The sequence below is a fragment of the Eumetopias jubatus genome, unplaced genomic scaffold (genome assembly GCF_037043125.1).
Source record: "Eumetopias jubatus isolate StellerSeaLion01/CBP00866 unplaced genomic scaffold, mEumJub1_p1.0 scaffold_5, whole genome shotgun sequence".
NCBI lineage: Eukaryota > Metazoa > Chordata > Mammalia > Carnivora > Otariidae > Eumetopias > Eumetopias jubatus.
Window position 1 is genome coordinate 53,967,628 of NW_028274811.1, and position 26,521 is coordinate 53,994,148.

Below are 26,521 nucleotides of genomic sequence, written 5' to 3' on the forward strand. Positions count from 1 at the left end.
GGTGGCTCAGTTGGTTAAGCGTTTGCCTTTGGCTCAGGTCATGATCCCAGGATCCTGGGATCCAGTCCCACATCAGGCTCCCTGCTCAGTAAAGAGCCTGCTTCTCCCTCTCCTGCTCCCTCTGCTTGTGCTCTCTCTCTGTCAAATGAATAAATAAAATCTTTTTAACAAAACACTCTATATTTTGTCCTTTACCCATAGGTTTGGTTTTGTTTTGTTTTTGTTTTTTAGGAGTAATATGGGATAGGGCAGCACAGCATTCAAACATTTATTTATTTTTATAATTTTTTTATTATGTTAGTCATCATACATTACATCATTAGTTTTTGATGTAGTGTTCCATGATTCATTGTTTGCATATAACACCCAGTGCTCCATGCAATACATGCCCTCCTTAATACCCATCACTGGGCTAGCCCTTCCCCCCTCACCTCTAAAACCCTCAGTTCGTTTCTCCGAGTCAACATTTAAAGCCAGTTATCACACTCTCCCATCTGGTTCTCTGAGTTCCCTGGTGTCCACATCTGGAAATGCTTGCCCCTCATTGCAGGTCAATCAGGATGATACACACACACACACACACACACATGATCGTGTGTCCCATTTAATACTGGGAACTACCCTATGAGGTAGGTACTATTTTTATTCCCATTTTACAGATGAGAAAATTGAGATCACATAGCTAGTTACTGGCAGAGCTAGGATTTAAACCCAGGCATTCTGGCTCTAGAGTTCACATACTTCATCACTAAGCCAGTGGTTCTCAAATTCGAGTATGCATCAGAATCACAGAGGGTCTATTCAAACATAAATTGCGGGATGCTTCTAATTGATTCAATAGGCCTGGACTCAGCCTGAGAATTTGCATTTCCAACTAGTTCCTAGGTTATGTTGGTGCTGGTAGTCTGAACCACATTTTGAGAACCACTAGTTGGTGCTAATTAAATCCTTCTCTTGATCTCCATTTTTGAGTTCTCTCTTTTGTTGCCTGCCTGGCACTCCAACTGCTCAAGAACTGGACAGCTCTTTCTAAGTTCCAGAGTATGACTAGGCTCCCATTCTCTGCTCTGAGATAACCCTGATAATACTTGTTTTCCTGAATCTCTGTCTATTGTCATCCGCCAGGTGTTCCTGTCTCAGTCTTTCTTCTTGTGCTTCCAGATGCTAGAAATCTCCCCAAACATAGCCACTCCATGATGGGTTTGTCTTGTCTATTGATCCTGCTCTGTCCTGTCTGAGTACTGACTGAGCTGTGGCTGAGAGCTATCATCCCTTAAAGCTTCTCTGACCTTGGGCGCCTGGGTGGTTCGGTCATTAATTGTCTGCCTTCAGCTCAGGTCATGATCCCAGGGTCCTGGGATCGAGCCCCGCATCGGGCTCTCTGCTCAGCGGGAAGCCTGCTTCTCCCTCTCCCACTCCCCCTGCTTGTGTTCCCTCTCTCGCTGTGTCTCTTTCTGTCAAATAAATAAATAAAATCTTAAAAAAAAAAGCTTCTCTGACCTAGAACAATTAATGGAGGTCACATGTTCGCAGGTAGCATGTCCTCAAACCTGTCACTGTTCAGCTGAACCTCTTCTGACCTCTCTCTAGGCTATCTATACTCACTTAGTGTGTGGAGCTCAGAACTAGACACAGTGCTCCCTATGGGATCTGATCCCAATTCACTGCAACCATCACTTCCTCTCTTCCAGACTTTTATGTCCTGTTAACACTGCCCGTGATTGCATCAGTTTACCCTTTTGGCATACATTGAGTTTTGACACAAGACTTCCAAATGTTTTTCAAATAAACCATTCTCACACCCATCTTTCCTCCATTTTATGTTTCTATAAAATCGTTTTCACTTTGATGGAGGACTTTACGGTTACTCATGTTAACTTGCATCTGGTGTGTTTTTATATTGTTCCAGCCAATGGATTTTTTTCTTTTTGAAATAAGTCTCTTTATTATTTTTTCTTATTATGAAGAGAATGCTTGTACATTACCAAAAAAGTCATAAAATATAGATAAACAGAAAGAAGAACATTAAAAATTTTATTATGCCACCCACCCAAAGTTAATCATTATCAATACCTTGGTGCATATCTTTCTACAACCTTGATAAACATCCTTCCAAAATGTCCACGCATTTCTGTACATAAATGATCCATAGAGATTATTTTTAGGCTTATTATAAATCCAATATGTTTTATATTCCTTCTAGCTCTGCCAGCCAAAAGTGGCTTCTGTGTTTTGTTGATAAAATATTGTATAAGATGGGCAAGGACAGGATCCTGCAGCATTGCCCAAGATCCTGCCCTCCAGAAGACTACTGAGTGATCATTCAACACTCATTAGATAGCAGCTTTCAACCATTTAGAAATCCACATGTTAGTACCCTTAGTCTAGTTGTCCATGTTATTCTGATAGATTGCATGAGAGGCTTCACCTATTTCAGTTGTGACGATCACTATGCCACCTGCAAATGTGATCTCAGTCTTGTAATTCTGAAGTAACCAGGCTCCACATTAAGTTGACTATTTTGTAGTTTCCAAAACCCAAATTATACTACTCTACCTCCTTTCAGAAATACAGTCATTTGTCCATTTCCAATTTTCAGGCACTTTTTCCATTCTTTTCGATTTTCCAGAAATTATTGGCAGCAATTCTATAATTTCTTTGGTTGGGTCTCTCAGCACCTTGGGATAGAATTCAGCCAGGTCTGAAGAATGAAGGCTTTAACAGAGGCTTCCTGTTCCCTTACTATCTCGGCTCCTATCTTGGACTTCAATTACCTCTTAACCATGTTTGTTCCACACTTTCAGCTTTGAAGATCTTCCACTTTCATAGAGAAGATGGAAGCAAGAGTTGTGAGGAAGTTCTCCAGTCCACCCCTCCCCCCACCTTCATCTGTTAGCCTTAGAACATCAGACTCAGTACATTGTTCTGGCCACTTTGCTCTGGTCATATCCAACAAAAAACCATTTTGATGCCTCTCACTTTTTTTTCCATTCATTTTTTTCTCAGCTCAAGCCTTCAAGCTATAATTTTAAGTCTTTTATACCAACCTTTTTTTTTGCCCCTTAGCAATATACTGTTCTCTGACCCTGTGTGTGTATGATCTTTCACAATCTGATTTCATTGAAGTGGCCCATTATGCACGCATTCGCTTTCTTACATTCCTTTCTCTTTTCTTTTACACAAAGATCATTTTTAAAAATCATATTTTCAGGCGCCTGGGTGGCTCAGTTGGTTGAGCAACTGCCTTCGGCTCAGGTCATGATCCTGGAGTCCCGGGATCGAGTCCCGCATCGGGCTCCCTGCTCAGCGGGGAGTCTGCTTCTCCCTCTGACCCTCCCCCCCCATGTACTCTCTCTCTCTCTCATTCTCTCTGTCTCAAATAAATAAAATCTTTAAACAAATGAAAAATAAAAAAATAAAAATCATATTTTCTTTTTTTAAAGATTGTATTTATTTATTTGAGAGTGAGCACAAGTGGGGGAAGGGGCAGAGGGAGGGAGAAGCAGACTCCCCGGCTGAGCAGGGAGCCGGATGCGGGGCTCAATCCCAGAACCCTGAGATCATGACGTGAGCTGAAAGCAGATGCTTAAGAGACTGAGCCACCCAGCCACCCCTAAAATCATGTTTTCAGATTTATTTTTTTGTAGAATCATAAGTCACTTACCCCTTGATAGACTCGGAGCTATATCAACATAGCTATCTCTTCTTTGAGTTTTTGAGATATCAGATAGATACCTCACTATTCCCTCTGTTTTACTCTGGGTTATCACAAAGATGATATGGAGTGTCATATTCAATAAGGAGTATATAGATGTCATATTCAGCACAGTTATTAGGTTAGTAGCTGTGGAAACAGACAATGGCTAAGTTATACAGAAATGGAATTTGTTGGGAGAGTTGAAGCTCAAGACTGATGAGAAGTTTTGGAACCAGGCTGTGAAACAGATAGAACCAAGGCAGCTCCAAGGGTTCACTCAGCAGGAATTATTCTCTCCTTGCGTCAATCTACTTAAGATCAAAAGTTCTAGGAGAGACAGTGCATCTGACTGACCTAACTGTCTGACACCTATCCCTTGGCCAGGGGCAGGCAGGGAAACCTGCTTAACATGCCCAGTAAGACTGCCCTCAATGTGGGGATATAATGACTCCACAGGGAATTGGGTGCAATCACCTGTAGTAGGATGAATAGAACTCTGAAGAACAACAAATGTCCACTAGCTACTGTCTCACAAGGTTAACCTCACTTCTACTTTATCAACAAGTTCTACCTTTTTTTTCTTGGAATTAAGCATTGGTCAGTATTGGCTTTATTGATCCATCTGCTTCTGAAAAAAGGTGTTGTTAGCAAGGGGTATTAGGAATTTATGAGATGTTCTGCTTTTACCAGAAGACTTCCCACAGTTATCTGAATAGTGGAAGTCCCAGGAATACCAGTAATCTCTGTGCCAATTTTAACAATACCTCTAAGATTCTATTTACCCTGTGATCCCAAATCTTTTAGAGAGGAGTATTCACAAACAAATGCATTTATCTTCTATTAAAATATTGAATTACTATAACAATCTATTTTGAGCTTATCAGACTTTGGGAATCATAAATATTGTCCTGAGTCTTTCCCATTATTTCTTCCTGAAAATTATGAGCCATCCCCTCAATAACATTAATAACCCCTCTGTGAGAGTGCTGACTCTGGACTTCCTGATACTCCATTTCATCTTTCTTATTCATGCCTAGTACCATTTATAATCTTTGATATTATAGTTTTTTTGGACTTTTTCTCCCTTCTCATCATTTTAGGAATGCCATTTATCGCTATCCTATTAAATGTGTTCCTTCAAGCCACCATAAGTTGTCCTCAACTTTTGCCCGGAACGTATGCCTGCCATGTAGCCAGCTGATCATTTCTCATGACCATCTTCTTTTAAAGACAGAATCTTCCGCAAGAAGGGATAAAAAATTATTGTGATGTCCAGTCCTTTAATTTCCTATCTAGAACCAGAGATAGGAACGTTTCTTCCAAATTCTACCGTTTGCTCCCCTGTGGTAGTTGACCAAAGGGACGCTTTCCTTGTCAAACATCCTCCCAACAGACAACCCAATTCTAAAGTGACCAGGACAGGTTAGCTACAGTCATCTCCTTATTCCTCACCATGGATAAGCTCCACAAAACACATCTTCCACCTAGAAAATGATTAAGCATATAGATGTTGGAGGAGTAAGAGCAATTCTTAGAATCATTGATTCAAAGACAAAGTCTTTGGAGGTAGTGAGAGTGGCTGGAAAGATGAGACTAAAGGAGAAACATGGTAAATAGAAAAGAACAAAATTCCTGAAGCTTTTCTGCGAATGAGTTTTCTCATATTATCTTGGAGATCTCCCCTCCTTAACAAATCAGAAGGATAGTGGAACTGGGAGATTATCTTTTAAAACTTCTGACTTCCAGGGACTGTATTTGAAATTGAAGCGCAGGGCCCATGACTAGTCCTAAATGTCACACACAGGTGTTACCAACCCCAGAAAGACTTGGACTTTGTTAGAAAAGTTGCTGACTCTTGAGAAAGCACAGCTGCCTCGAGGAATTGAGAGACCCATTAGAAGTTTACACTGGGGGCACCTGGGTGGCTCAGTCAGTTAAGCATCTGGCTCTTGATTTTGGCTCAGGTCATGATCTCAGGTTCTTGAGATTGAGCCCCATGCCAGGCTCCACACTGAGTGTGAAGCCTGCTTAAGATTCTCTCTCTCCCTCTCCCTCAACCCCTACCCCCATTCGTGTGTGCATGTGCTCTTTCTCTACAAAAAAAAAAAAAAAAAAAAAGGAGAGAGAGAAGAAGTTTACACTGGAATCTGTCTTCTGTCTTTGGGATGCCCTTTTAGTTTCAGAGACATAATAATCTGAAATTTGAAACTTGCCAATGACTCAGTTTCCTTTTCTTTCAGCTGTCTTTAATGAATTTATGAGATCTGACAATGGCCAGGCATGCAACCACTGAAAGTGCTCCCACTCCGGCACTTACTAGGCAAAGTAGTTTTCTGGGGTACTTACATGTGAGGGAAGCTGGAGGTAAAATAACATTGGTCTAAGAGAATGCTAAGAGTCAAACGGGAGAAGCCAAGTTCATGGTCCAGGGATTCAAGAACAACACAAGAAAAGAGGAGAAAAAAGCAGGAAGAAGGAAAGACCATTTTGCCCTGAGTAGGGCTGGGAGACTGGAGCTCTCTCTTTCATATGACTGATTCTCCAGGGTGTGGGTAGGGCAGCCTAGGTTGAAGGCACTGGACACACTGAATAAGAGCCACTGGTTTTAAAGACACATCCTCCATTCTCTAGAGATTTCCTTCTAGAATGCTCCCCTCAGTGAGTAAAAGCTGAAAAGTCAAAGGGATGGTTTATCTTACAGGGTACCAAAACCAGCAGCCTCTCCTGGTTTTGGGGATTAAAACATTGTTGGTAGAAGGGGCTAGGAAGCTTAACAGAAGCTAGATTCAGTTAGATTGCGCATTTATTTTGGGGCAGCTCTGAGGTTGATGGAGATGGGGGCTGGTGGCTACGGAAAGTCCAGAGTCCTCAAACCACTTCTTGGCACCATTTCCTTTCACAATTAAATTAGTTTACTCCACTGACGATGAAGGCATATTGTGAAAGATACAGAGAACTGTGGACAAGATGTTTGCAGGAGGCTGTGATGGTGTGGAGGACAGGACACACAGAGATACTGCCTGACACCAACAATTTAATGTATACCAGTGATGCAAGGGAACACAGTTCAGATTTCCAGGCTGTATTTTCATTTTCATCCATGCAAATAGGGAAATAATGAAAAGAAGGGTGAAGGAGAAAAATATAATAGGAATAAGATTATTTAGTTCTATCAAGAAAAAGGGAGAAAAACATTAATCATTAAGTGTAAAAGGGATACTCAGTCAATAATGAGCACATATTCCATGCCCAGGGTAGACATAATAAAAGAAAATAGACTGCAGCCAGAGGGGACATTGATCTGGGTAATAGAATTTCCTCCTCAGTTCTCCGGAACAGAAGAGATGCCCTTGTTCTGATAAGGCTTAGTTACAGCCCCCAACTCTCACCACTGTTCTCCCTGCCTCAGCATGGAAAGCACAGCCAGTCTTCCCAACCAGACGCACCCTGCCCCAGACTCTGCCTGACATGTTAACCACAATTGACATATAGACCACAAACCCATGAGAGACCATCAGCCAGAACCACCAGATCAGCTGCTCCTGAATTCTTAACCTACAGGATAATGATGCTTACTATTGTCTTAAGCTGCTAAGTTGTGGGGTGATTCACTACAGTAAATAACCAATATACAACCTGTGGACCAGAAGGGACTGAGCCAGGTTTGGGCAGAGGGAGCGGTTGAGGTGTGATCACCTCAGCCGACGCTATGAGAGTTTCTGAAGCTCGCATGACCCTTTGCAGTGATACGTATTCTTTTTTTAAACTATGGTGATTTCATTTTTTTTTTCTGTCTGTTGGAGATCATTCCATATCCGTTCATAAATAGCTTCCTTATTCTTTTCCACAGCTACATAGTACTCCACTGTGTGGAGGTAGGTATCATAATTTGTTGAGACAATCTCTTCTTGGTGGACATTTAGAGAGTCTTGCTATTTCAAAACATGCTTAAAGGTACGTATGTATATATCCTCTTTGTACACACTCACAGGTAGAAGCATAGAACTAACCCCTGGAGTTGGAATTGATGATACTCAGGCTTCTCACTCATGGTTCAGCACTGATCTATAGGAGCTGCCTGGCCCTTTGTGCTTCATCTACCTACCCCTGGTTCTCACCTAAGTGCTGAAACCTTTCTCTTCTGTGAATTGTCTGGAGATCCTACTGCACTCATCACACGAAAGGCACTTTATGTGAACTCGGAGAAAATTCCTGAAAACCTTATGGGTGCGTTCTATTAAGACATTAACAGAGAACTAGCTCAACAAGTCCACCACTGTGTCCTGTACAGACTTTTAGGTTAACACAAAGTTCTCAAACCCTTACTGTGATAGGACACTGTAAGAAAGTCAAAAGAAGTTAGAGACTCGGTCTTTACTCTTTAGAAACTGAAAATCAAGTCTACATCATTAGTTGGGACCCAGAGGAGCTGAATCCAATCAGCTAGTTTTTCTCCCTCACTGACACAGCTCCGGTTACCAGGGGGAGGAACTGCCCGGAGGTCACTGAAGATGTGAGGACACTCTTTAGTAGTCTTTCCCTCCCTCCCACCACTGCCCTTTCTCCTTCCTTCCCTTCCTTCCTTCCCCCTCCCCTCACACACTTTTTGTGATAAAATTATGCCATTACAAACAGAAGGTATTGGCTGAATGACTTGGGTTTCCCATTATCTTCATATAATTCTTTAATCCAGAGTGGGTGTTTTCGTTTGTTTTATTAAAATGCACATATGTATGTCTGTAAGTCTAGTATTTCAATGGCTTTCAAACTATTTTGGTCATGGCCAACAGTAACAAAACCATTTACCTTGCAATCTATCCAATTATCCACCTATCTATATGTCTTTTTTAGAAGGTATCACCAAAAGCCCCTAGCCTTATATGCACAGTACTCTAGAATAGATATTTTCCATTCTAGTCTATTCCTTTTTGTAAAAATGCTGGTCTTAACGCACTTGATTTCATGAACAATTAATGGGTCGCGACCTGTGGTTTGAAAACCACGGCTGTCTGTGCCACACCACAGGCCTGGGGTAAATTTCAGGTGTTCGCCTTGTGTAATAAAAACCTTAAAAGCGGTGCTGGCTGCTTGCTAAATTGTTCTTCCTTTAAAACTTAAAAGTTATCCTCACTAAATGTACTGGAAGCCACATAAATCTGAGACTTTCTCAGAAGTTGGCATTAATGTGCTGTAATTTGGTGCCAGCGCTGGGAATATCAGTAAGTGCACCTGGCTCTGTCATTCTGCTTGATTGTCTGTCACAGCTGGGGAGGTACTTTGCCTCCAGATGCCCTTTGATGCAGCTTGCATGAAGAGAACGCAAATGCTAGTCAGCTCCGGCCAAGAATCCATCCCCCTCTAGCTGATTGGATTACATGGCCGAGTGGCATGTGTGTCTGTCACTGGAAAGAGTGATGTGTTGTATGGGAAAACCAGGGGGATGGAGTGCAGTGAGAAGACAAGGGAAGGGGTACAGGTATGGGAGAATTCTCCCTAACCTCATGCCATCCCGCCCAAAGCGGCATTAATGATGCCACACTTGCGTTCAAGTCAGTCCGGGAGGATGGGGGCGAGAGACCGACATGGTCTGTAAGTTGCCTTGTGTGTCAGGCCCTTCTCTAGGCACATTTCCACGCAGTCACTGCAGTAAGGAGTTAACATGTACTGAGGGCTTATTTTACTTGAGGCATTTATGTGCCTTATCCCATTTAAATCTCACAATTCTCTGAGGTGGATGCTCTGTGGCTCTCAGTTTTGCAGAGAAAACTGAAGCTTAGGGAGGGAGACTAATTTCCTCTAGGCTACATTGCCAGTATAAGAGGGAGCCAGGCCCAGCGCCCAGATCTGCCCCAGCCCCAAGCTTGTGCGTGTCACCACCACCCTGCGTCATCTCTCTTTGGCAGATAGGAAACTGACTCAGAAAGTTTGTGTCCAAGGTCACACAGCTAAGAGGTGGCAGAGCCGGGAGTCACGTGGAGTCTGTCCCAACACCATGGTCTTTCACTGGAACTGCTCAGCACTGCTGTATCCCAAGCCCATGGCAACCTGGGATAATTTAAAGACAAATGTGGTTCTTCCAGGAATGTAAGCTTGAATAGGGTAGGGTGAAACAATCCCAGGGCTGCTACTGAGAAACCGGGACTCTGGTGTGATTCCCCACAAACCTGTGAGGACTGGAGGTTAAGGAGAGGGATGTCTCAGATAAATCATCCTGCATCTTCAGGCAAGTAACAGTAACACTGCAAGCTCGTGGACATTTGTGAGCTTTCCCTGAGGATCAGACCTAAAGGTGTGAGGGCTTTGAAAATTTTTTAGTTCCATAGAAAGATTGGACTCTTAAAATTCCTTCTTAAACCATGCATCTTATGAGAGGCCAAGAGAAATGTTAAATACTTCCTTGCTTAGATAAATAGAAACAAATTCCTGGAGGGCAGGAACCATGCTGCATGGCACTTAGAATACTTAGCTCTCAAGTCCTTCTCCACTGTTACCTTGTAAAGCCCCAAAAAGGAATTTCCAGTGTCAGGGAAGATACTTAAAAGTTGTGGGGAGGGGAGGTGGTAACCCCTGCTAATTAATACCACTATTAAGCAATAGTTGTAATAGATGTTAATATTATAGTTAATTAACATAAGAATTCTAGAATCATTCTCTCAACAGGAACATAATTATTCTGCTCATCTGTACATTTTCTCTATAACTGATATATTGTTTTAAGTTACTCATATCAATGGCCTTTATATATAATGGCCTCACAAGTTTATTTTATTTTTTTAAAGATATTATTTATTTATCTGAGAGAGAGAGAGAGAGAGAGAGAGAACGAGATTGAGAGCACAAGCAGGGGGAAGGGGCAGAGGGAAAGGGAGAAGCAGGCTCCTTGCTGATCAAGGAGCCCAATGTGGGGCTGGATCCCAGGACCCTGGGATCATGACCTGAGCTGAAGGCAGATGCTTAACTGACTGAGTCACCCAGGGGGCCCCCCTCACAAGTTTATTTAGGAGAGTGACTGGGTCTGTAATGCTCATTCTGGTATCTCCAGAGCCTCTCAGCACACTGCCTGTCACATAGCAGGTGCTCAATAAACATTCATTGGATGAGTGGAGTTGTTGATATCTTACCCCTTTTTTAGTTCAAATGGGAAAATAATGGTTGGCAAATACTGCAGACACGTTTTTAGCTTAAGAGTAAGTGTCAGGGTTTTGGTGAATGAATTCTGTTCCATTGTTTTAGAGACTAAATAGAGGCTTTCATCCCTAAACAACTCATATTACTACAAGATTAGCCACATTGGTTCATTCTCTTCAAACAAACAAATGTCGAATAGAGGTTTTTTGGTTTGGGGGTTGTTTTGGGAAGCTTGTACAGTTTAAAATTGGCGACCTTGGACAAGAAGATAGACAGTTCCTGGGGACTTGATTCGTGGTGGACGTGTGTTCTACTCCTGACCGTGGGTACTCGCATGTCTCTGTCCTCTCACCCCCACTCACAGGGAAGGTGCGTTTCTCCAGACTGTTTACAGACAAGTCCCAGGGAAGACTGCCCTCAATCTTTTTGGTGCAAGTGTTACAAGGGCCACCCAAGGGTACAGCCGGCTTGCTCTAGCTGTTAGTTGCACCTGACTATTCAGGGTCAAGGGAAAATAGGAACAGAGGCCCAAAAAGAAAATAGACTGGTAAAGCGGAGGAAAACAACTGGAGTAAAGACTTCTTTTCAAAATTCAAGCAGAGTCCTTGCCCTTTGAAGAATAGGAGGTACAAAACAATGGCAAGACAACAGGGATAAAAGCCGCATAAATCCCTGGACTATTCAGTTTCTATTTACAAGGAAAAACCTCCAGTTCATCCAGTTATTTTCTGTTGATATTCATGAGAAAAACACAAGGAGATGATAAAACACAAGGAGATGATAAAACTAAATAGGAATCTCAGCATTAACAGCCGAACAGATGAAGGAATTTACACGTGTTAATCTAAAAATTATGATCACAATGAGATACCACTTCATACCCATTAGAATGGCTGTTATCCAAAAAATGGAAAATTGCCAAGTGTTGGAGAGGATGCAGAGAAATTAGAATCTTTCTTCATTGCTGGTGGGAATATAAAATGGTGCAGCTACTGCGGAAAACAGCCTGGTGGTTCCTCAAAAAGTTACACAGAGAGTTACCATATGACCCAGCAATTCCACTTTTATGTATATGCCCCAAAGAATTAAAAGTAGGGACTCAAACAGATCTTTCTCCACCACTGTTCCCGGCAGCACTGTTCACAATAGCCAAAAGGTAGAAATAACACAATTGTTCATACCAGGACAGGTGAATGGATACATGGAAATGCATTCTACACATTCAATGGAATATTATTCAGACTTAAAAAGGAATGCAATTTTGACACACGCTACAACGTGGATGGACCTTGACAACAGTAACGTCGAGTAAACTAAGCCAGACACAAAGGACAACTATTGTATAGTTCCACTTACATTATTTACAAGGAAAAAACTCCAGCTCATCCCTTATTTTCTGTTTATATTCATGAGAAAAACACAAGCTTATGAAACTAAATATGGATCTCAGCAATAACAACTGAACAGATGAAGGAATCTAGAGTAGTCACATTCATAGGGCCAGAAAGGAAAATATAGGTTACCAGGGGCCAGGGGGAGGGAGAGTGGGGAGTTAGTGTTCAGTGAGTCCAGAGTTGCTATTTGGGATGATGCAACAGTTCTGGAAGTGGATAGGGGTGATAGTTATATGGCATTATAAGTGTACTTAACGCTACTGCGGTGCACACTTGAAAATGGTTAAAATGGTCATTTTTACATTATGTGTATTTTATCACAATAAAAAAAGAATATATTATAAAACCTGTGGATATATGAATTATATTCGCGGTGTTGTACAAACATCACCACCAGCTGCCTCCGCCTCCCTCAGAACAGGGTTTACATAGCCCAGAGGCAGGGGAAATGGGAGCTGCCCGGGTTTGCCTTGACTAGCCCTCCTCCAACCAGGAACGGGAGCTTTTGGAAAGACAAGCCCTTTGAAATCCACAAAATCATCTGTGTCTCAGATAGGGGCTTAGAGTGACTTCGGAGGGGATTAGACCCTGTCGGTGGTGCCTACTTCCTAAAGATGCATCATTATTCTCAGTGATGTTTACTGAATGTCTCCTGAGAGGCCGGCATTTTAATGATCTCTTTCGAAGGCTCTGCCTAACCTTGCTTTGGTTTTTGCTTTTTCTTCCTTTAAAGACTCTGCTACTGCTGGGGATTTCATATTTCTTTTCTTTTCAGCTGGTTTTTCAGGAGAAGAGGCAGTTGACTCAATGCTCTGTGTCTACAGTCTTGCAAAACCACAGCTGAGGATTTTAAATATTAGCCCGATTTGGAGAACGTGCCACTCTAAGCAAAGGCTAGGCTTGTGACAAGTTGTCAGGGAAGCTGTCCTTCAACAATGGCAAATAACACAGCTATCATCTCTGCAAGTCCAGAATGATGAATAGATTTTACCTCATCCCTCCCCTCTCTTGACAGAAGTTGGAGAACAGTTTCATTATTACTGCTTTCTGGAAGAAGAAACAAAATTATTTGCCAGTGTGCTTACAATGATGAATTGCTAAAATGGAAGAAGTATCTTTATATTCCTTTTAGATGTCTCTTAATGTATCTCTTCATTTTCCTTCCAAAGACCGTTTGTTTATTAAGATCCACCCAGTGAAGATTCGCAAGGCCTATTGCAAACATCAGTTTAAAATGATCCTTCAGGTGTGATGCCAGAAACTTTAATAGCCCCCTTTGCAACACTTCTGTATTCTCTGGCATGTCCTTCCAAGTTCCCTCCTGTCGCCCCTTCCCTGCCCTAGGGCATTGTGAATAACAAAGATTTCTGGCTGGACAATGTTTGGGTCAAGTTCAGAGAGTGTTCTTGTATTTCTTTCATCATCTAATGAGGATGGGGGGGTGCTGTGGTCAGGAGAAGCACGTCTTAGGGAGGAAGGGCAAACTGAGATCTTTGGATTCAAAGACTGTGGCTCCATCACTTTCTCTTACATAAAGATTGTATTCGTCGCATACTTCCTACTGCAAATCACGCTGGTACGATGTGACAATGCAGCGGACACACAAGCACTTTTCCCACATCACACTACAAACAGAGCCGCCCTCTCTGGGGAGCTGAAGAGAAACGTTTGGGTTTCCAGTTCCCCTCCATTTGTTTGAAGGATCAAGAGAACACAGTTTCATTTTCAACAAAAATTAAAAAGGAAAATCATGAAAAGAACCAGCCTCCTCTTTTTTTTTTTTTTCTCTCTCTTAATATATTGTTGCATCCAGGGCAGAGGAAGCAGTGAGCGCCACTGATACTGGATCCCCCGGGACCCTCTAAGGGTCACTCCCAGCTATCAAATGAGCATGCCTTCCTCCACTTGCTACAGCAAGTTTGTAATGGCAGTTACTGGAAGTTACTTTCGGCTCAACTCTGCAGTGCAAAACTATGAAATGCTGCAGCATCTCAGGATTCAGGCCGTGTTCACACCTGGGTTTTCACAGGGAAGACAGTTTTCAGTTTGAAGGCTTTGGAGGTTTGAAAAACCATTAGCCATGTTCCTGCCAGCCTCCATAGGCCTCTCTAGGAACTGTGTGTTCCTTAAGGACAGGAGCCAATTCCTTCCACACGTTTTTGTGTTTTATTTCTTCTTTGGGTGCTGACTATGGTGCCGTGGGCCAATTCGATTTGGGGACTTAAAATATGACAACATCCCATTTATTCTGCATTGTTGCAGAACAATGTGTGCACTGGATAAAAATTTCCGGATGACGGTACTGTCACCCTTTGAAGAGCTTAAAAAGAAAATGTTATTTGGAGGGCATCTAGTGAATAAACAAGCAAGTTCATTGTTATTAACATGCATTATTTTACTGGCTGCATCAGAGATGTCCTCAGGGCCTACAGAGACAAAAAGGACTCTTTGCAGCCTCGCTTGTGGTCTTGGAGTTCTAGCGTCTTTCCTTGGTTTTCAGATTTCTAACTGTGTGCTCATTTGTCCTCAGTTCTGCCATTCCTTCTGAGGATCTCTGTCTGAGAAGCTTCATTGATTTCTTTGGTCCTCACTATTTATTTCATCAGCAACTATAACTCAGAACAAAACCCAAGAAACCAGATGGGCTTAATTCTACCTACAGTACTTGGTAAATATGCTGTCTTGCCAACTGAGTAAAGAGCATGGGTTTTATGATAGCTCTGAGACTCTAATTCTTCCCTTCTATCATTATGTGAGGAGATAGACTTTGTAGTAAGTGGCATTCTATTTTGCACTTAGAAAAATATACATTTTTGTTATTATGATGATTAGCCTTCGATAGAACAAATCAACTGGACCCCCAAAAGAGCTTTTGAACCATCCACTCCTAACTCTTCCTTGCTACCTCCTTAATCAAGGCGAATGTTAACTCTCACAGACTATTAAAACTGCTTCTTAGTGGTCTCTCAACATCATCCTGGCTTCCTTCCAACCCATCTTCCACACTACAGCCAGAATGAGCTTTAGAACATGTAAATCTCATCATTTCACCCCCCTTGCTCAGTGGCTTTCCATGTCAGCATCTCCTTACATCACTCTTGTCCCTGCTGTGTGCTGCCACACTGTCTCCTCTCCCTGGCCATGTTCCCTATACAACAGCCCTTTGCACATGCTGTCTGCTCTGTCTGGAATGCTCCTCCCCTGGTTTTCCCCATATGGCTGGCTCCTTATATCCTTAAGTTCTCAAATTAAATGTCACTTTTTCAGAGAGACAATTCCTGATCACTCTAATTAAAGTAGGTATTCACTATTATTCTCTTTGTAGGGTGGATGGACATATGAGAGTGAACACAAGAATGAAAATCATGGTATCACATGTTAACATCCACCAGGTTGCATGCATCATGAAAGAGAAATTAATAAATCAGGCAGACAATGACCTTGCCAGTTGACTTCATCCGTCTATCAACAGCCACTCCAGTGCTAAACAAAACAAAACAAAACAAAAAACATATGAATTAGCCACAGTGATAGATATGGAGGCTACACATGCGCCCAATAGCGTAAAGTACATTTACCAAGGCTGATCGAACTCTTATCACTGCTGAATATCCAACACACCAGCAACAAAGACTGATGCTGACCTTCCAATACGGCACCATTGCTCTGGACGATCAACCAGTCACTTAGTGAGAAGTTGACTATATTGAGTCCTTTTCATCTTAAAGATCCAGTGGTTTTCTTTGTCATAGGGACAGACCCATACTTCCAACGGTAGAGACAGGAGTGGGCCCCCCCACCTTGTCAATACTCACAGTAACACACTGTTATACTTCTCATCCCTGGCACTCTGGGTTCTGTGGGGTTAGAGATTCTCATCCTCAAAAAGGGATACACTTTCACCTGGGGATACAGCAAGGGTACCATTGAATTAGAAGCTACAGCTGCTATCTGGGCATTTTTTGTTCCTTGTCTCCAGGAACCAGCAGATAAGGAATGGAGTCACCATTTTGGCAGAGGTGATCAACCTAATCATCTGGAGGGAGAAGGCTGTGGTTACAAAATGGGTCATGGAGGAATACATGTGGAACCCAGATCACCCATTTGGGTTTCTTTTGGTACTTCCTTTCCTACTTGTGACTACAAATGAATAAATATGGAAACTTCATTCTGAAAAGGGCATGTGTCTTAGTCCACTTGGGCTGCTATAACAAAATACCATAGACTGGGTAGCTTTAGCAATAAACACTTATTTCTCACAATTCTGGAGGTTGGGAATTTCAAGATCAAGGTGTTGGCAGGTTCTGAGACTGGCAGAGGTGGTATCTGATGGTGACAGGGATCCAGACAGGTAGTGGAGGAAGGAGAAGATGAGTATTGGCTATGTCTCCTAGACTAATTACAGTAGTGGGGGCTAAAGTTTTTCCCACTCATCTTCCTCTTCTAAGTTTTCCTTCAGAAAGAGAGGCCCACTGGTATCCTGGAGGAGATGTTCCATGAACGTACATGAACAAGTGGACTGGAGTCATACAAGGGGTGGACTGTGGTAGACAAGGGATGAGTCAAGCAGTGTCTCTTCAAGGAAGGACTTGTATCGAGCCGTCAGTCAGTAGACAACCTCTGGCCACTGGCTCCTTCAGGGTCTGTCCCTGCTACAGAGTCACACCGTCCTGAGGTCGTGCCCTTTCTAGGGCAGCCCATACCTGGTGACTGAGCAAGGGGGTGTGTGCAAAGGCCCGGGCATCTCTGCTCAACATGGCACAACTCTGATGGGCAATCCTTGCCATGAGCTACCTGCTGTGTTGAGTGAGGCTTAGCAGGCCAGCATCACACACAGTTTGTCCTCTCTCTTTACTCAGCCTTCTTTCCACCCCTTTCTTTTCACTGGTTCTAATCCCTGGAAAACATCTTGCACCCAGATTTATCTCATCATCTACTCCCAAAGAACCCAAACTGGTACATGCTTTGGTGGCAAATGAGGAACTTGCTAACTAGGTCGTTTGGAGCAACTTATTTCACTCTGCCGATCCTCCATTTCTTCATCAGTAAAATGGAAATAAAATTTGCCTCTCAGGGTTGTGTGAGGTTTGAATAAAACCAAGTGTGTGATCACCTAGCACCATGCATGGTGTAGAGTGGTGTATGATGTTTAAAAGGGAAGCCTTCTCAGAAATGGTGACTTTCCATGCCGACACAGCATTGTGAGCTGAGAAGGGAGAGCTGAGTGTTCTGTCTTCTGGCCACTTTGTTGGTGACAATAATGGCAAATTCTCACATAGCGTGCACCATGAGCCAGGCACTTTTCAAGTGTCTTGCATATATTAACCTACAAACAACTTGGTGAGGGGGCGCCTGGGTGGCTCAGTCATTAAGTGTCTGCCTTCGGCTCAGGTCATGGTCCCAGGGTCCTGGGATCGAGCCCCGTATCTGGCTCCCTGCTCGGCGGGAAACCTGCTTCTCCCTCTCCCACTCCCCCTGCTTGTGTTTCTGCTCTCGCTATCTCTCTCTGTGTCAAATAAATAAATAAAATCTTAAAAAAAAAAAAAAAAAACTTGGTGAGGAAGGTTCCAAACCCCATTATCACAGGTGAGGAAACGGAGGCACAGAGAGATTCACAAACTGGTCACAGTCTCAAAGATTGCAAGGAATAGAGTTGGGCTTTGAACCCAGGAACCTGATACCAGTACCTATGCTCATGCCCAGTATGGTACATGGCCTCTTAGTTCAACTTTATCCTACAAAGAACTTGACACAGAGTAAGGCAATCTTGCTGCTCACTTCCCACTTCCTCATGACACCCTTCCAGAACTAGTTTTTCTGAATGGGAAAGAAAAAGATGAGGAAAGTGTCACCCCCACTGCAGATGGTCTGAGCTTCATGAATCCTTTCTGAAACCTTGAGGCAGGGAGAATCGAACATCTATCTCCCTGGGTTGAAGCCCCAAAGGGAACTACTCTGGCAGAAGGAGCGAGACACTGACAATGGTAGTTTCCTAGCAAAATTTCAGGTATTTGCAAATAATTAACTCAGCCTTTTCAACATGTCTTTATTTGCTTAAATTAACAAAATATAGGTTACATGCTATTTTCAGGTAAACTGCTTTTTCACCGAAGTAGAAAGCGATATTCACAACTTGGGTTACTACATACTTGGAGTTTTTGTATTTAAATAGCAAGCCAGAATTCTGTACAAAATCAACATTTGGTGTAATGTTGTCCAAATATGCGAAGGATTTTAAATGTTAGCTCTGTTACATGTTGTTCCAGCAAAGCAGACAAAGATCATGATTCAAAATGCGATGTTAATATTTTATTAAATGCCTTTAGGGCTTAATAAATACAGTATGCACATTGACTTTCTCATGCAGCTACTCGTATACAAATATACCAGTTACCCTTGTGGGGTTATGAAAGGTCAGCCTCAGTCTCATGGCCAGTGGGGAGTCAAATTTTAAAAAAAAAGAATGAGAGAGGAATTAGAAGGCAAAAAGAGGGAGGTAATCATAGGCCTGAATAAAAGGATAAAAGAGAAATATGCCACTTGGCTGGTCGGTTGGCTGTTTCAGAGTGACAGCGGTCAAAAGTCTGGAAAGCTTTCAGTAGTGACCTATTTTCAGAGTGTCACAAGAAGGTGAATGTTATTCTGCCCTAGCCCTTAGAATGCTGATAACCTTGGACGGTTTTACCCCTCAATTCTCTCAGGGTGATCCCCACGTGCTGTCCTTCAGGTTTGCATTCTCATTAATTAGCCCAGTAGGCAAGGTTGGCCAACCCTTTCCTTTGCTCTGCACTTACACATGAGGTATCCATGTAATTTATCTCCCAAACTGGGATACTTCTGAGAGTTGAGGTGATACTCTTAACAATTATCTTGGGGCAGAGGTATAAACCAGGGTTGGTCCAGGCAAATCAGGATGGTGGTCACTCAACAACATACAAAACCAAGATTTTAGCCTTAATTCTCACAAAGTCAGTGTATATTTATCATCAGGCTAGATCTAATTAAGTCTCTCATACCCAGAGTCAAGAACTAAAAACAGGCTTTATAATACACTTCCTAACACTTTTTAAATTACTTTTCTTAGGAATTTTTTTCCCTCAAAATGAAATTTTACTTGGAAGGCTAACATGAAAAACAGATGAAATGTGAGCCACTTTGAGTGAAGTGGGCGTGAGGGCTGAGAGTTTCTCCTTCTCCTCTAGTAGCTTTGGAGGGACCTAAGAGGGACCTCTGGCTCCTTGATCCACAATTTGGAAACCACCATTCTAGACCATACTCTCTCTATCTCAACATGAACTTGATCCTCAAACATTCCCGTATGATTCATTTGGTTGGAAAAAACTAGAGCTTGCTATTCTAGATTTCCTGGTTCTGGCGAGGCATACCCAGAACACACTGGAAGTATGTCTTCAACTACTATGGGCTACTGAAAGAATGAACTTGTAATGGGACCCTGACAGCTGGAGCCCTCACAGACCATGCAGCCAGCCTCCTGCATGATTTGATCAAAGGCACTAATGAGCTATATCAATAATGACTGGAAGGCAAGTCACCCCTCCGAGGACTTGGGACAGTTTCCCAGCACAGAGTTGGGCTTGTACCCACAGAAACCCAAACTGTTTCCTTCAGCATCCCCTTTGCAGGAGCCTGACCTCAGGACACAGGTGGCGGCGGTAGGAAACCCAAACAGCTTTGGCATTTGTGGTGGTGGTGAGGCTGAAGGAAAGAGCTTTAGGCGAGGGGGGCAGGAGAAATGCGTCAGGGACTGACAAAGCCCATGAGGGGATGATTAGAAATCAATGAGTCTCAGGGGGAAGCACCTTGGCCAAGAGAAAAAGCTGACATCCAGCAGTCAGACACGGGCCAGGTCTTCTCAAGAAATGTACTGGAACTTTAGGAGGAGAGAAAGCACACAATAAACAGTACCTCGCTCTACAAATAAGAGTTGAAACTACCAACCAAGAGGCAGTTTTTACATAAACACAGACACAGTACCAGAGGGTTACTGCTTATGGTCAGTCACAGATCTGCGACATCCCGTGAGCCCTGCTTTACTTGGCACCGGTGCCTAAGGAAAGCCTACTGGCTGGGTTCAACCCACCCATGACAGTCATGGCCACTCACTACAATCATGATTCAAGCATCTAGGAAGAAATAATGAGTCACTGTAGGCTGGCTATGTATTTTTAAACATATTAGGTGACCATAAACATCACAGGCATCATCTCCTAATACAAAGAGTGTGTGTTTATATGGTGTGTGTGAGTGTGTGTGTGTGTGTGTGCACACGTGCACATGCATGTGTATGTTTGTGTCCTTGTGAGGGTCTTACGGAACAGGTAAGAAGCCCTAGGTCAGCAATAAGATTTCAAGGTCTCCTGCTCCATATTTTAATGAGTCTGACGCCAGAAACACATATTCATGGAGTCCAAGAGAGCCACCCTATTAGCCCAGTCAGTCTTTCTTGATCCTCCTGCACAGAAGAATCATCAGGGGGAACCTTTTAAAAAACACCAAAGTTGGGGCTCCACTCTAGACCAAATTAAATCAGAATCTCAGAACTTGAGGCCTCAGCATTGGCATTTTTTTAAAAAGTTCCCCTAGATGATTCTACTGTGCAGGCAGCATTGAGAACACAGTCCAGAGTTGGGCTTGTACCCACAGAAACCCAAACTGTTTCCTTCAGCATCCCCTTTGCAGGAGCCTGACCTCAGCTACTCCCTTAGCAGTAATTAGCTGATGGTGATTCTAATATTCTAAAGAAGCAGCACTCAGATTGCAAGACTTCCCCACCACGCCCCCAGCTCCGGCGCTGAGGAGAAAGCCGCTGCTCGTAAGGCGACAACTCTTCCTGCAGCTACTTTTATGGGGCACGGGGCCTCAGAACAAGGTGTCCAGGAGGGAGCTCTGCTCAGGACACAAGGGGTGAGCCTGCAGACACTGACCACTTTGGGGCCATCTGAAAATACGCTCCAAATTCCACATGCGATGAAGGCAGCTGAAGCAGAACAAGGCAGACCCAGGCAGGAAGCTCAGTCCTGCTGGTTTTTCATTAGTTGAAATTATTCATATTTTCTTAAACTTCTCTCTTATATCTGCAGCAACCACTTGAGAATATCCTCTTCAATACCTCACTCTTCTTGTCATTTCTGGTGTCTTGGCTTATTTAATAAAGGTGATTTTCATATATACAACTAGGAATGTTTTCATCTATCTGGAAAAATATGATAACTTCCACACATTCAACTAAATCATCATTGATAAGGTAACGTGTCAAGCACCATATTTTTGCAACTAAAGAAAATTCCCCATGTATTGCATATTAGTCAAAGGAAAATAGACTTTCTAAAAGCACCTCGGCATCTACAATTAGGTATCTAGGATATGTACAGTCTATTATAGTGAAGATGCATAAAATAGCACTGAAGAGGACCCTGCATGTGTGTTAGAAATCAAGGGCCCAAGGAGAGACCTGAGAAGCGTTTACATGACTGAGGACAAATCCCTGCTCATGTAGTCTGAGCCATTTATAAAGATTTGCACCATTTGCCAGTCTCCAGCAAATGACAACTCATGCAGAAAGCTATATTTGAACTGCCTAGTTCTCATTTTCTAAATGCAATTTGAAAACTGTCCACTTAGATACCTAAAAGCACTGCTTGTTTTTCCATTTTCCTCTCCAGTAATTCTTTTAAACTCTCATCTCTGTGCTTGAAGTACAAGTAATCAGAGAAGGAGGGGCCCCGCCGGGCACTCTGCAGAGCCCTGAGGCGGGGACGCTCTTCTCTGAGGGCAGATCGTCTCTGCGGGCTGCCCTCTGCCCCGCAGCTGCCCTTGCTCCTCTCCTGGTGCTCTCCTCGGGGCTTGTCCCCATCGTCGTCCTCCTCTTGCTCCTCACAGGGGTCCTCGAGGGCCCTGGGAGCCGGCTCGGGGTGGGCGGGTAGACCATGGGGTGTGCAGGGCTGCCTGCTCTGCAGGGCCGGGCCCGGGCTGTCTCGCCCCACCTCACGGCTGGTGTCCTCCCCCTCTTCCTCGTGGCAGGGGCTGCCCCGGGCGCTCTCCCCGTCCGACCGGAACACTGGCCCCTTTGCCCCACGCTTCTGGGAAAGGTCAAAGGGCTCCTCCTGTTCCAGACTCCTGAGCACGCCTGCCGCCGGGGCCAGGGCCATTCTCCCCCTTCCAAAACCTGTGAGAGCAAAAGCAATATTCAGGCCCCAGGAATAGCTGTGAAAATGGGTCACTGTGTGGTACCCAGGGCCATTTAGTATAGTTTCATTTTACATTTTAAAAACAAATTCCCAGGCGCGCCTGGGTGGCTCAGTTGGTTAAGCATCTGACTCTTGATCTCAGCTCAGCTCTTGATCTTACAGCCGTGAGTTCAAGCCCTGTGTTGGCTCCACGCTGGGTGTGAAGCCTACTTAAAAAAAATAATTAAATGAAAATAAAAAATGAAAATAAATTCCCAGTAAGGCTACGGAGAGATGGGCCTTGTCACAAACGTAGTTTACATCAGTAGAACTCCTTTAAGGTAAATCTGGCAACATGTACCAAAAGCTTAAAATAAGCATAGCTCTGACTGAGCAATTATACAATTGAGAATTTAAACTATGAAAATAGTCATACAGGTGCACAAAATGTATAAGGATGCTCATCACATTTTTTTTTTTACAGTGAAACTGAAATGATAGAGGTTTACTTAAATAATACAATGAACCACATGTAGAAGATGTAGAGACCTACTAATAGTCATAAAAAGGTATTCTATATATTTTAAGTAAAAAACATATTTATCATATATATTTATAGTACCGTCCCGATTTTATCTATCTTTATCAAAAAATATCTGGAAGAATTTATGTCAAAATCTCAAACATTAGGTGATTCTAACATTTTTCTTTTCATTTCTAATATATTTCTTATTATTTTCAGTGAGCATATATTTTACCATAAGAAAAAACAAAACCATAACAGAGGTATTTTCATCTTGAAAAAATTATATTTACCATTTGGGGCCAAGAAGGCCACCCCATACCGGGCCCCTAAGCACAGATAGAGAGGGCACAAAGAGATCCAAAGCCCCTGTGTCCAACCACAAGTATCCCTGCTGTTGGGCACAGCCATGCGCAAGGGTCTCACTTTTAGTTTCAGTTTGAGGGCCCTGCAGGGAGGGACTTTTCAGGAGCCAACAAACGCATGGTAACACTCTGCCTGATTTGATCTTGAAGGTCTCTGGTTCTGGTGACCCCCAGTCAGGCCCTGGGGAGAAGGTGGGAACAATCAGGCTTCCAGGGTGGGGGCACATAAAGGAGGTAAAGGTCCAAGTCAGCCTACCTTATGCTATTGTCAGGCAATGAAGCTGTCTATAGCTTTAATCACATAAGGGGCACAGGGAGGATCTTTTTAATCTGAGTCATGATTTTTGAGCCATTTCAAACACTAGAGTGAAAAAGTGCTAACACCTTCTGTAGATGAAAACATTAAAATTGTTGAAAGCCTGTTAACTTTCAAAGCATCTCTCTGATATATATGATGCTCTTTATTTTTCCAGAAGAATGACAGAGTCATTAGGTGCCTTTTAGGATTTGAGCCCCCATGTGGGGTAAGACACGATGACCAGGGTAGGCTGTCAAGTGGAGGACTGTCTCCTCAGTGCCTTCTGTCCCCAGCCACAGCAATTGAGCAACTTCACCTATTCCGGAAAAATCCAGGCCTATGTTGGAAATTAGCTCAGGCAACTAGAGATGCAAAGAATAATTCAGGAGAAAACCAATCTCGGGGAAAGAAAACGGCTTTTATTTTTTACCAGAATTTTTCAGCGCTTTTGCATAAACTCTAGGCTTTGTTTTGTGATGACCACAGCTCCCTGTCACTCAGGAGCAGTGTAAGCTCAGTGGGTGCCGTGAAAAATAGGAAAACTATAATCATTCTGTTTCATCCTGTGGGTATACGTGTATGTCGTATTTATGAATACGTGTGCCTATTTGACCAGCTCTCTGAGAAGGGTAGGAGAAGCGGCCAACAAGAACAGATCACCCCACGTGTTCACCTAGTGTAGTGGGCACCGGCTTCATTCAGAAATTCTGGAGTTGGAGTCCCAGTTCTGCCTTCAGATTTGGTGTATAACATCGAACAGTTTATAACGTCTCTTGGTCTTTGTCTCCTCTTACATAAAATGGGAATAACACAGGCTACTTTGTGAAGTTGTGGGTACAAATAATAGTATTTCTAGAGTGCATGGCACTGCGCTTTAATCACACCAGCATCAGAAAACAGCAGTTCACAGGGTTTTGTAAGTTACCTCAGTGTGTGTCTGCTCTCCCCGCACACGGACCTTCCAGGGAGCAAAGATGGTCTCACTTCCCTGGTCTCTCTGGCAGCACGTAGCGTGCTGTTTGGGATAGAGGTGCATCTCTTGCCTGCTTGTTTAAGTGACTAAAGAGCAACCTGCTGAATTTAGTGGATCGGGAACCTAAACTCTTCACAGCTAAGGGCGCTGGGACTGAGAAAATGGAAGAGGCAAGATCTTTTTACCAGTTCAGTGAGGACTCAGTGGGGGGAGGCAGCAGCCTGTGCTCTGCATATGGGCCAATTAGCCCCACCAGGCAGGAAAACTGTCCCTGGGTGCATCTGGTTGTAAACACAAGGAGCCCTGGCCTGCTACAGATATACTTCTGCTAATGCGGAGCTTACAGACCTGGTTTTTAGAAAGGAAAGAAAAATCACACGTCCTTTAACAGCAGTGTGATGAAAAAGATCCACTAAGGGCTTTAGGGTCAGGAAGGTCTGTGTTCAAATCTTGACTCTGCCACTTTTGAGTTGAGCAGCTTTGGGAAAATCAGGATCTTGAAGCCTCAGTTACCCCATCTGTAAAATGGAGGTAATAGAAGTTCCTCTCGCCTTGAGTTGTTTATTTTTTAAAAAGATTTTATTTATTTATTTGACAGAGAGAGAGAGAGCACAAATAGGCAGAGTGGCAGGCAGAGGGAGAGGGAGAAGCAGGCTCTCCGTCGAGCAGGGAGCTGGATGTAGGGCTCGATCCCAGGACCCCAGGATCATGACCTGAGCCGAAGGCAGCCGCCCAACTGACTGAGCCACCCAGGCGCCCCTCGCCTTGAGTTGTTTAAAGATTAAAGGAGACAGGACACCTGATGTGGTGTCTGGAGCAAAAACTAATAACAGTACTGACGGGCGTCATTTGGATATTCCAGTTTCTCCTCTATAATTCACTTTTATGCACTACCTTCAGATATTAGCATTCTATTTGTTATGGTAACATTGTAAGACTCTTCCTTTTCCTCTGCTGTGGTCTTGAAAATTCTGATCCCTTTTCAACTACAGGTATAGCCCCTAAAGTAAAGCCCCCTAAAAACAAGTTCAGCTCCCTTTTGTTATCCACTGGCCTCAGCAGCCTTGGGTGCTTCCTGGAAGAGTGATTACCTTGAGAATGGAGGCCCCGCTCCATGACCCCGTGCTTGACTTTCATGTGGCGTGTCAGGTTCCCCTTTAGGGTGAATTTGCTCGGACAGTAGAGACACTTGAAGGGTTTGCTGTCAGAGTGCAGGTGCATGTGACCCATTAGGTTGTGCATCCGGTTGAATTCCTTCCCACACAGCTGTCAGAAACAATGATGAGGATAAGACAGGTTACTCGTGGTGGTGGGCCCTCCCCAGATGAGCCCACACCCAGGCCCATGTGAGGATGGATGTGTTTCTCCTTTGTTTGGATCTTGGCATTTTAAGCAGCCTCCAAGTGAAATGTCCCCAGTGACGTCAGGGAGGGCCTGGATTGTGCCCAGGCTCAGAGGTGGAGCCAGTAGGAATGGACTCATGAGATTGTGTTCCTATTACACAGTGATTTTTAAACACAAGGCAAAACTTGCAGACCTATTTCAGCTTCAGTTGAATGCAAGTTGTAGAAAAGGAGAAAGGCTGATGTGAAAAGCAATGGCTCAAAGTGTGTTTCACTTTAATCGTAAGTATATGATTACTTGTTTAATATCTATGGAGCATTATAACATGGAAGATACTGTCTTAAGTCTGCCATGGAGTGTCACATCTAATTCTCACGTCAATTCCATGAGATGGGTGCTGTTATCACCCCCATTTTACAGATGGACAAAATGAGGGATTAAGGCACTTGGCCAAGGTACACAGCTAATGGGTACTGGAGCTGGGATAATGATCTAAGGCCACTAGACACCAGAAGCCACATGGTAAACCACCACACCATCTTGTGTCCCTTCAACATAACTCTTTTGTTAGACTGTATCGTGCAATGTGTTTCTAATTTTTTAATTTGCTTA

General features: G+C 43.3%; 1 protein-coding gene across 2 annotated transcripts in view; it reads right to left on the reverse strand.

Annotated features, from left to right (window-relative positions):
* Nucleotides 1–18,248: 18,248 nt before the first annotated feature.
* Nucleotides 18,249–26,521, reverse strand: part of ZNF366 (zinc finger protein 366) — a 67,280-nt gene continuing 59,007 nt past the window's right edge. For both annotated transcript variants that reach the window (XM_028089665.2, XM_028089664.2), the window contains exons 4-5: nt 25,657–25,831; nt 18,249–22,405 (exon numbers count right to left, since the gene is read on the reverse strand). In XM_028089665.2, the coding sequence (XP_027945466.2) occupies nt 21,858–22,405; nt 25,657–25,831 (723 nt within the window). In that variant the 3' untranslated portion in view covers nt 18,249–21,857. The remainder of the gene's footprint in view (nt 22,406–25,656; nt 25,832–26,521) is intronic.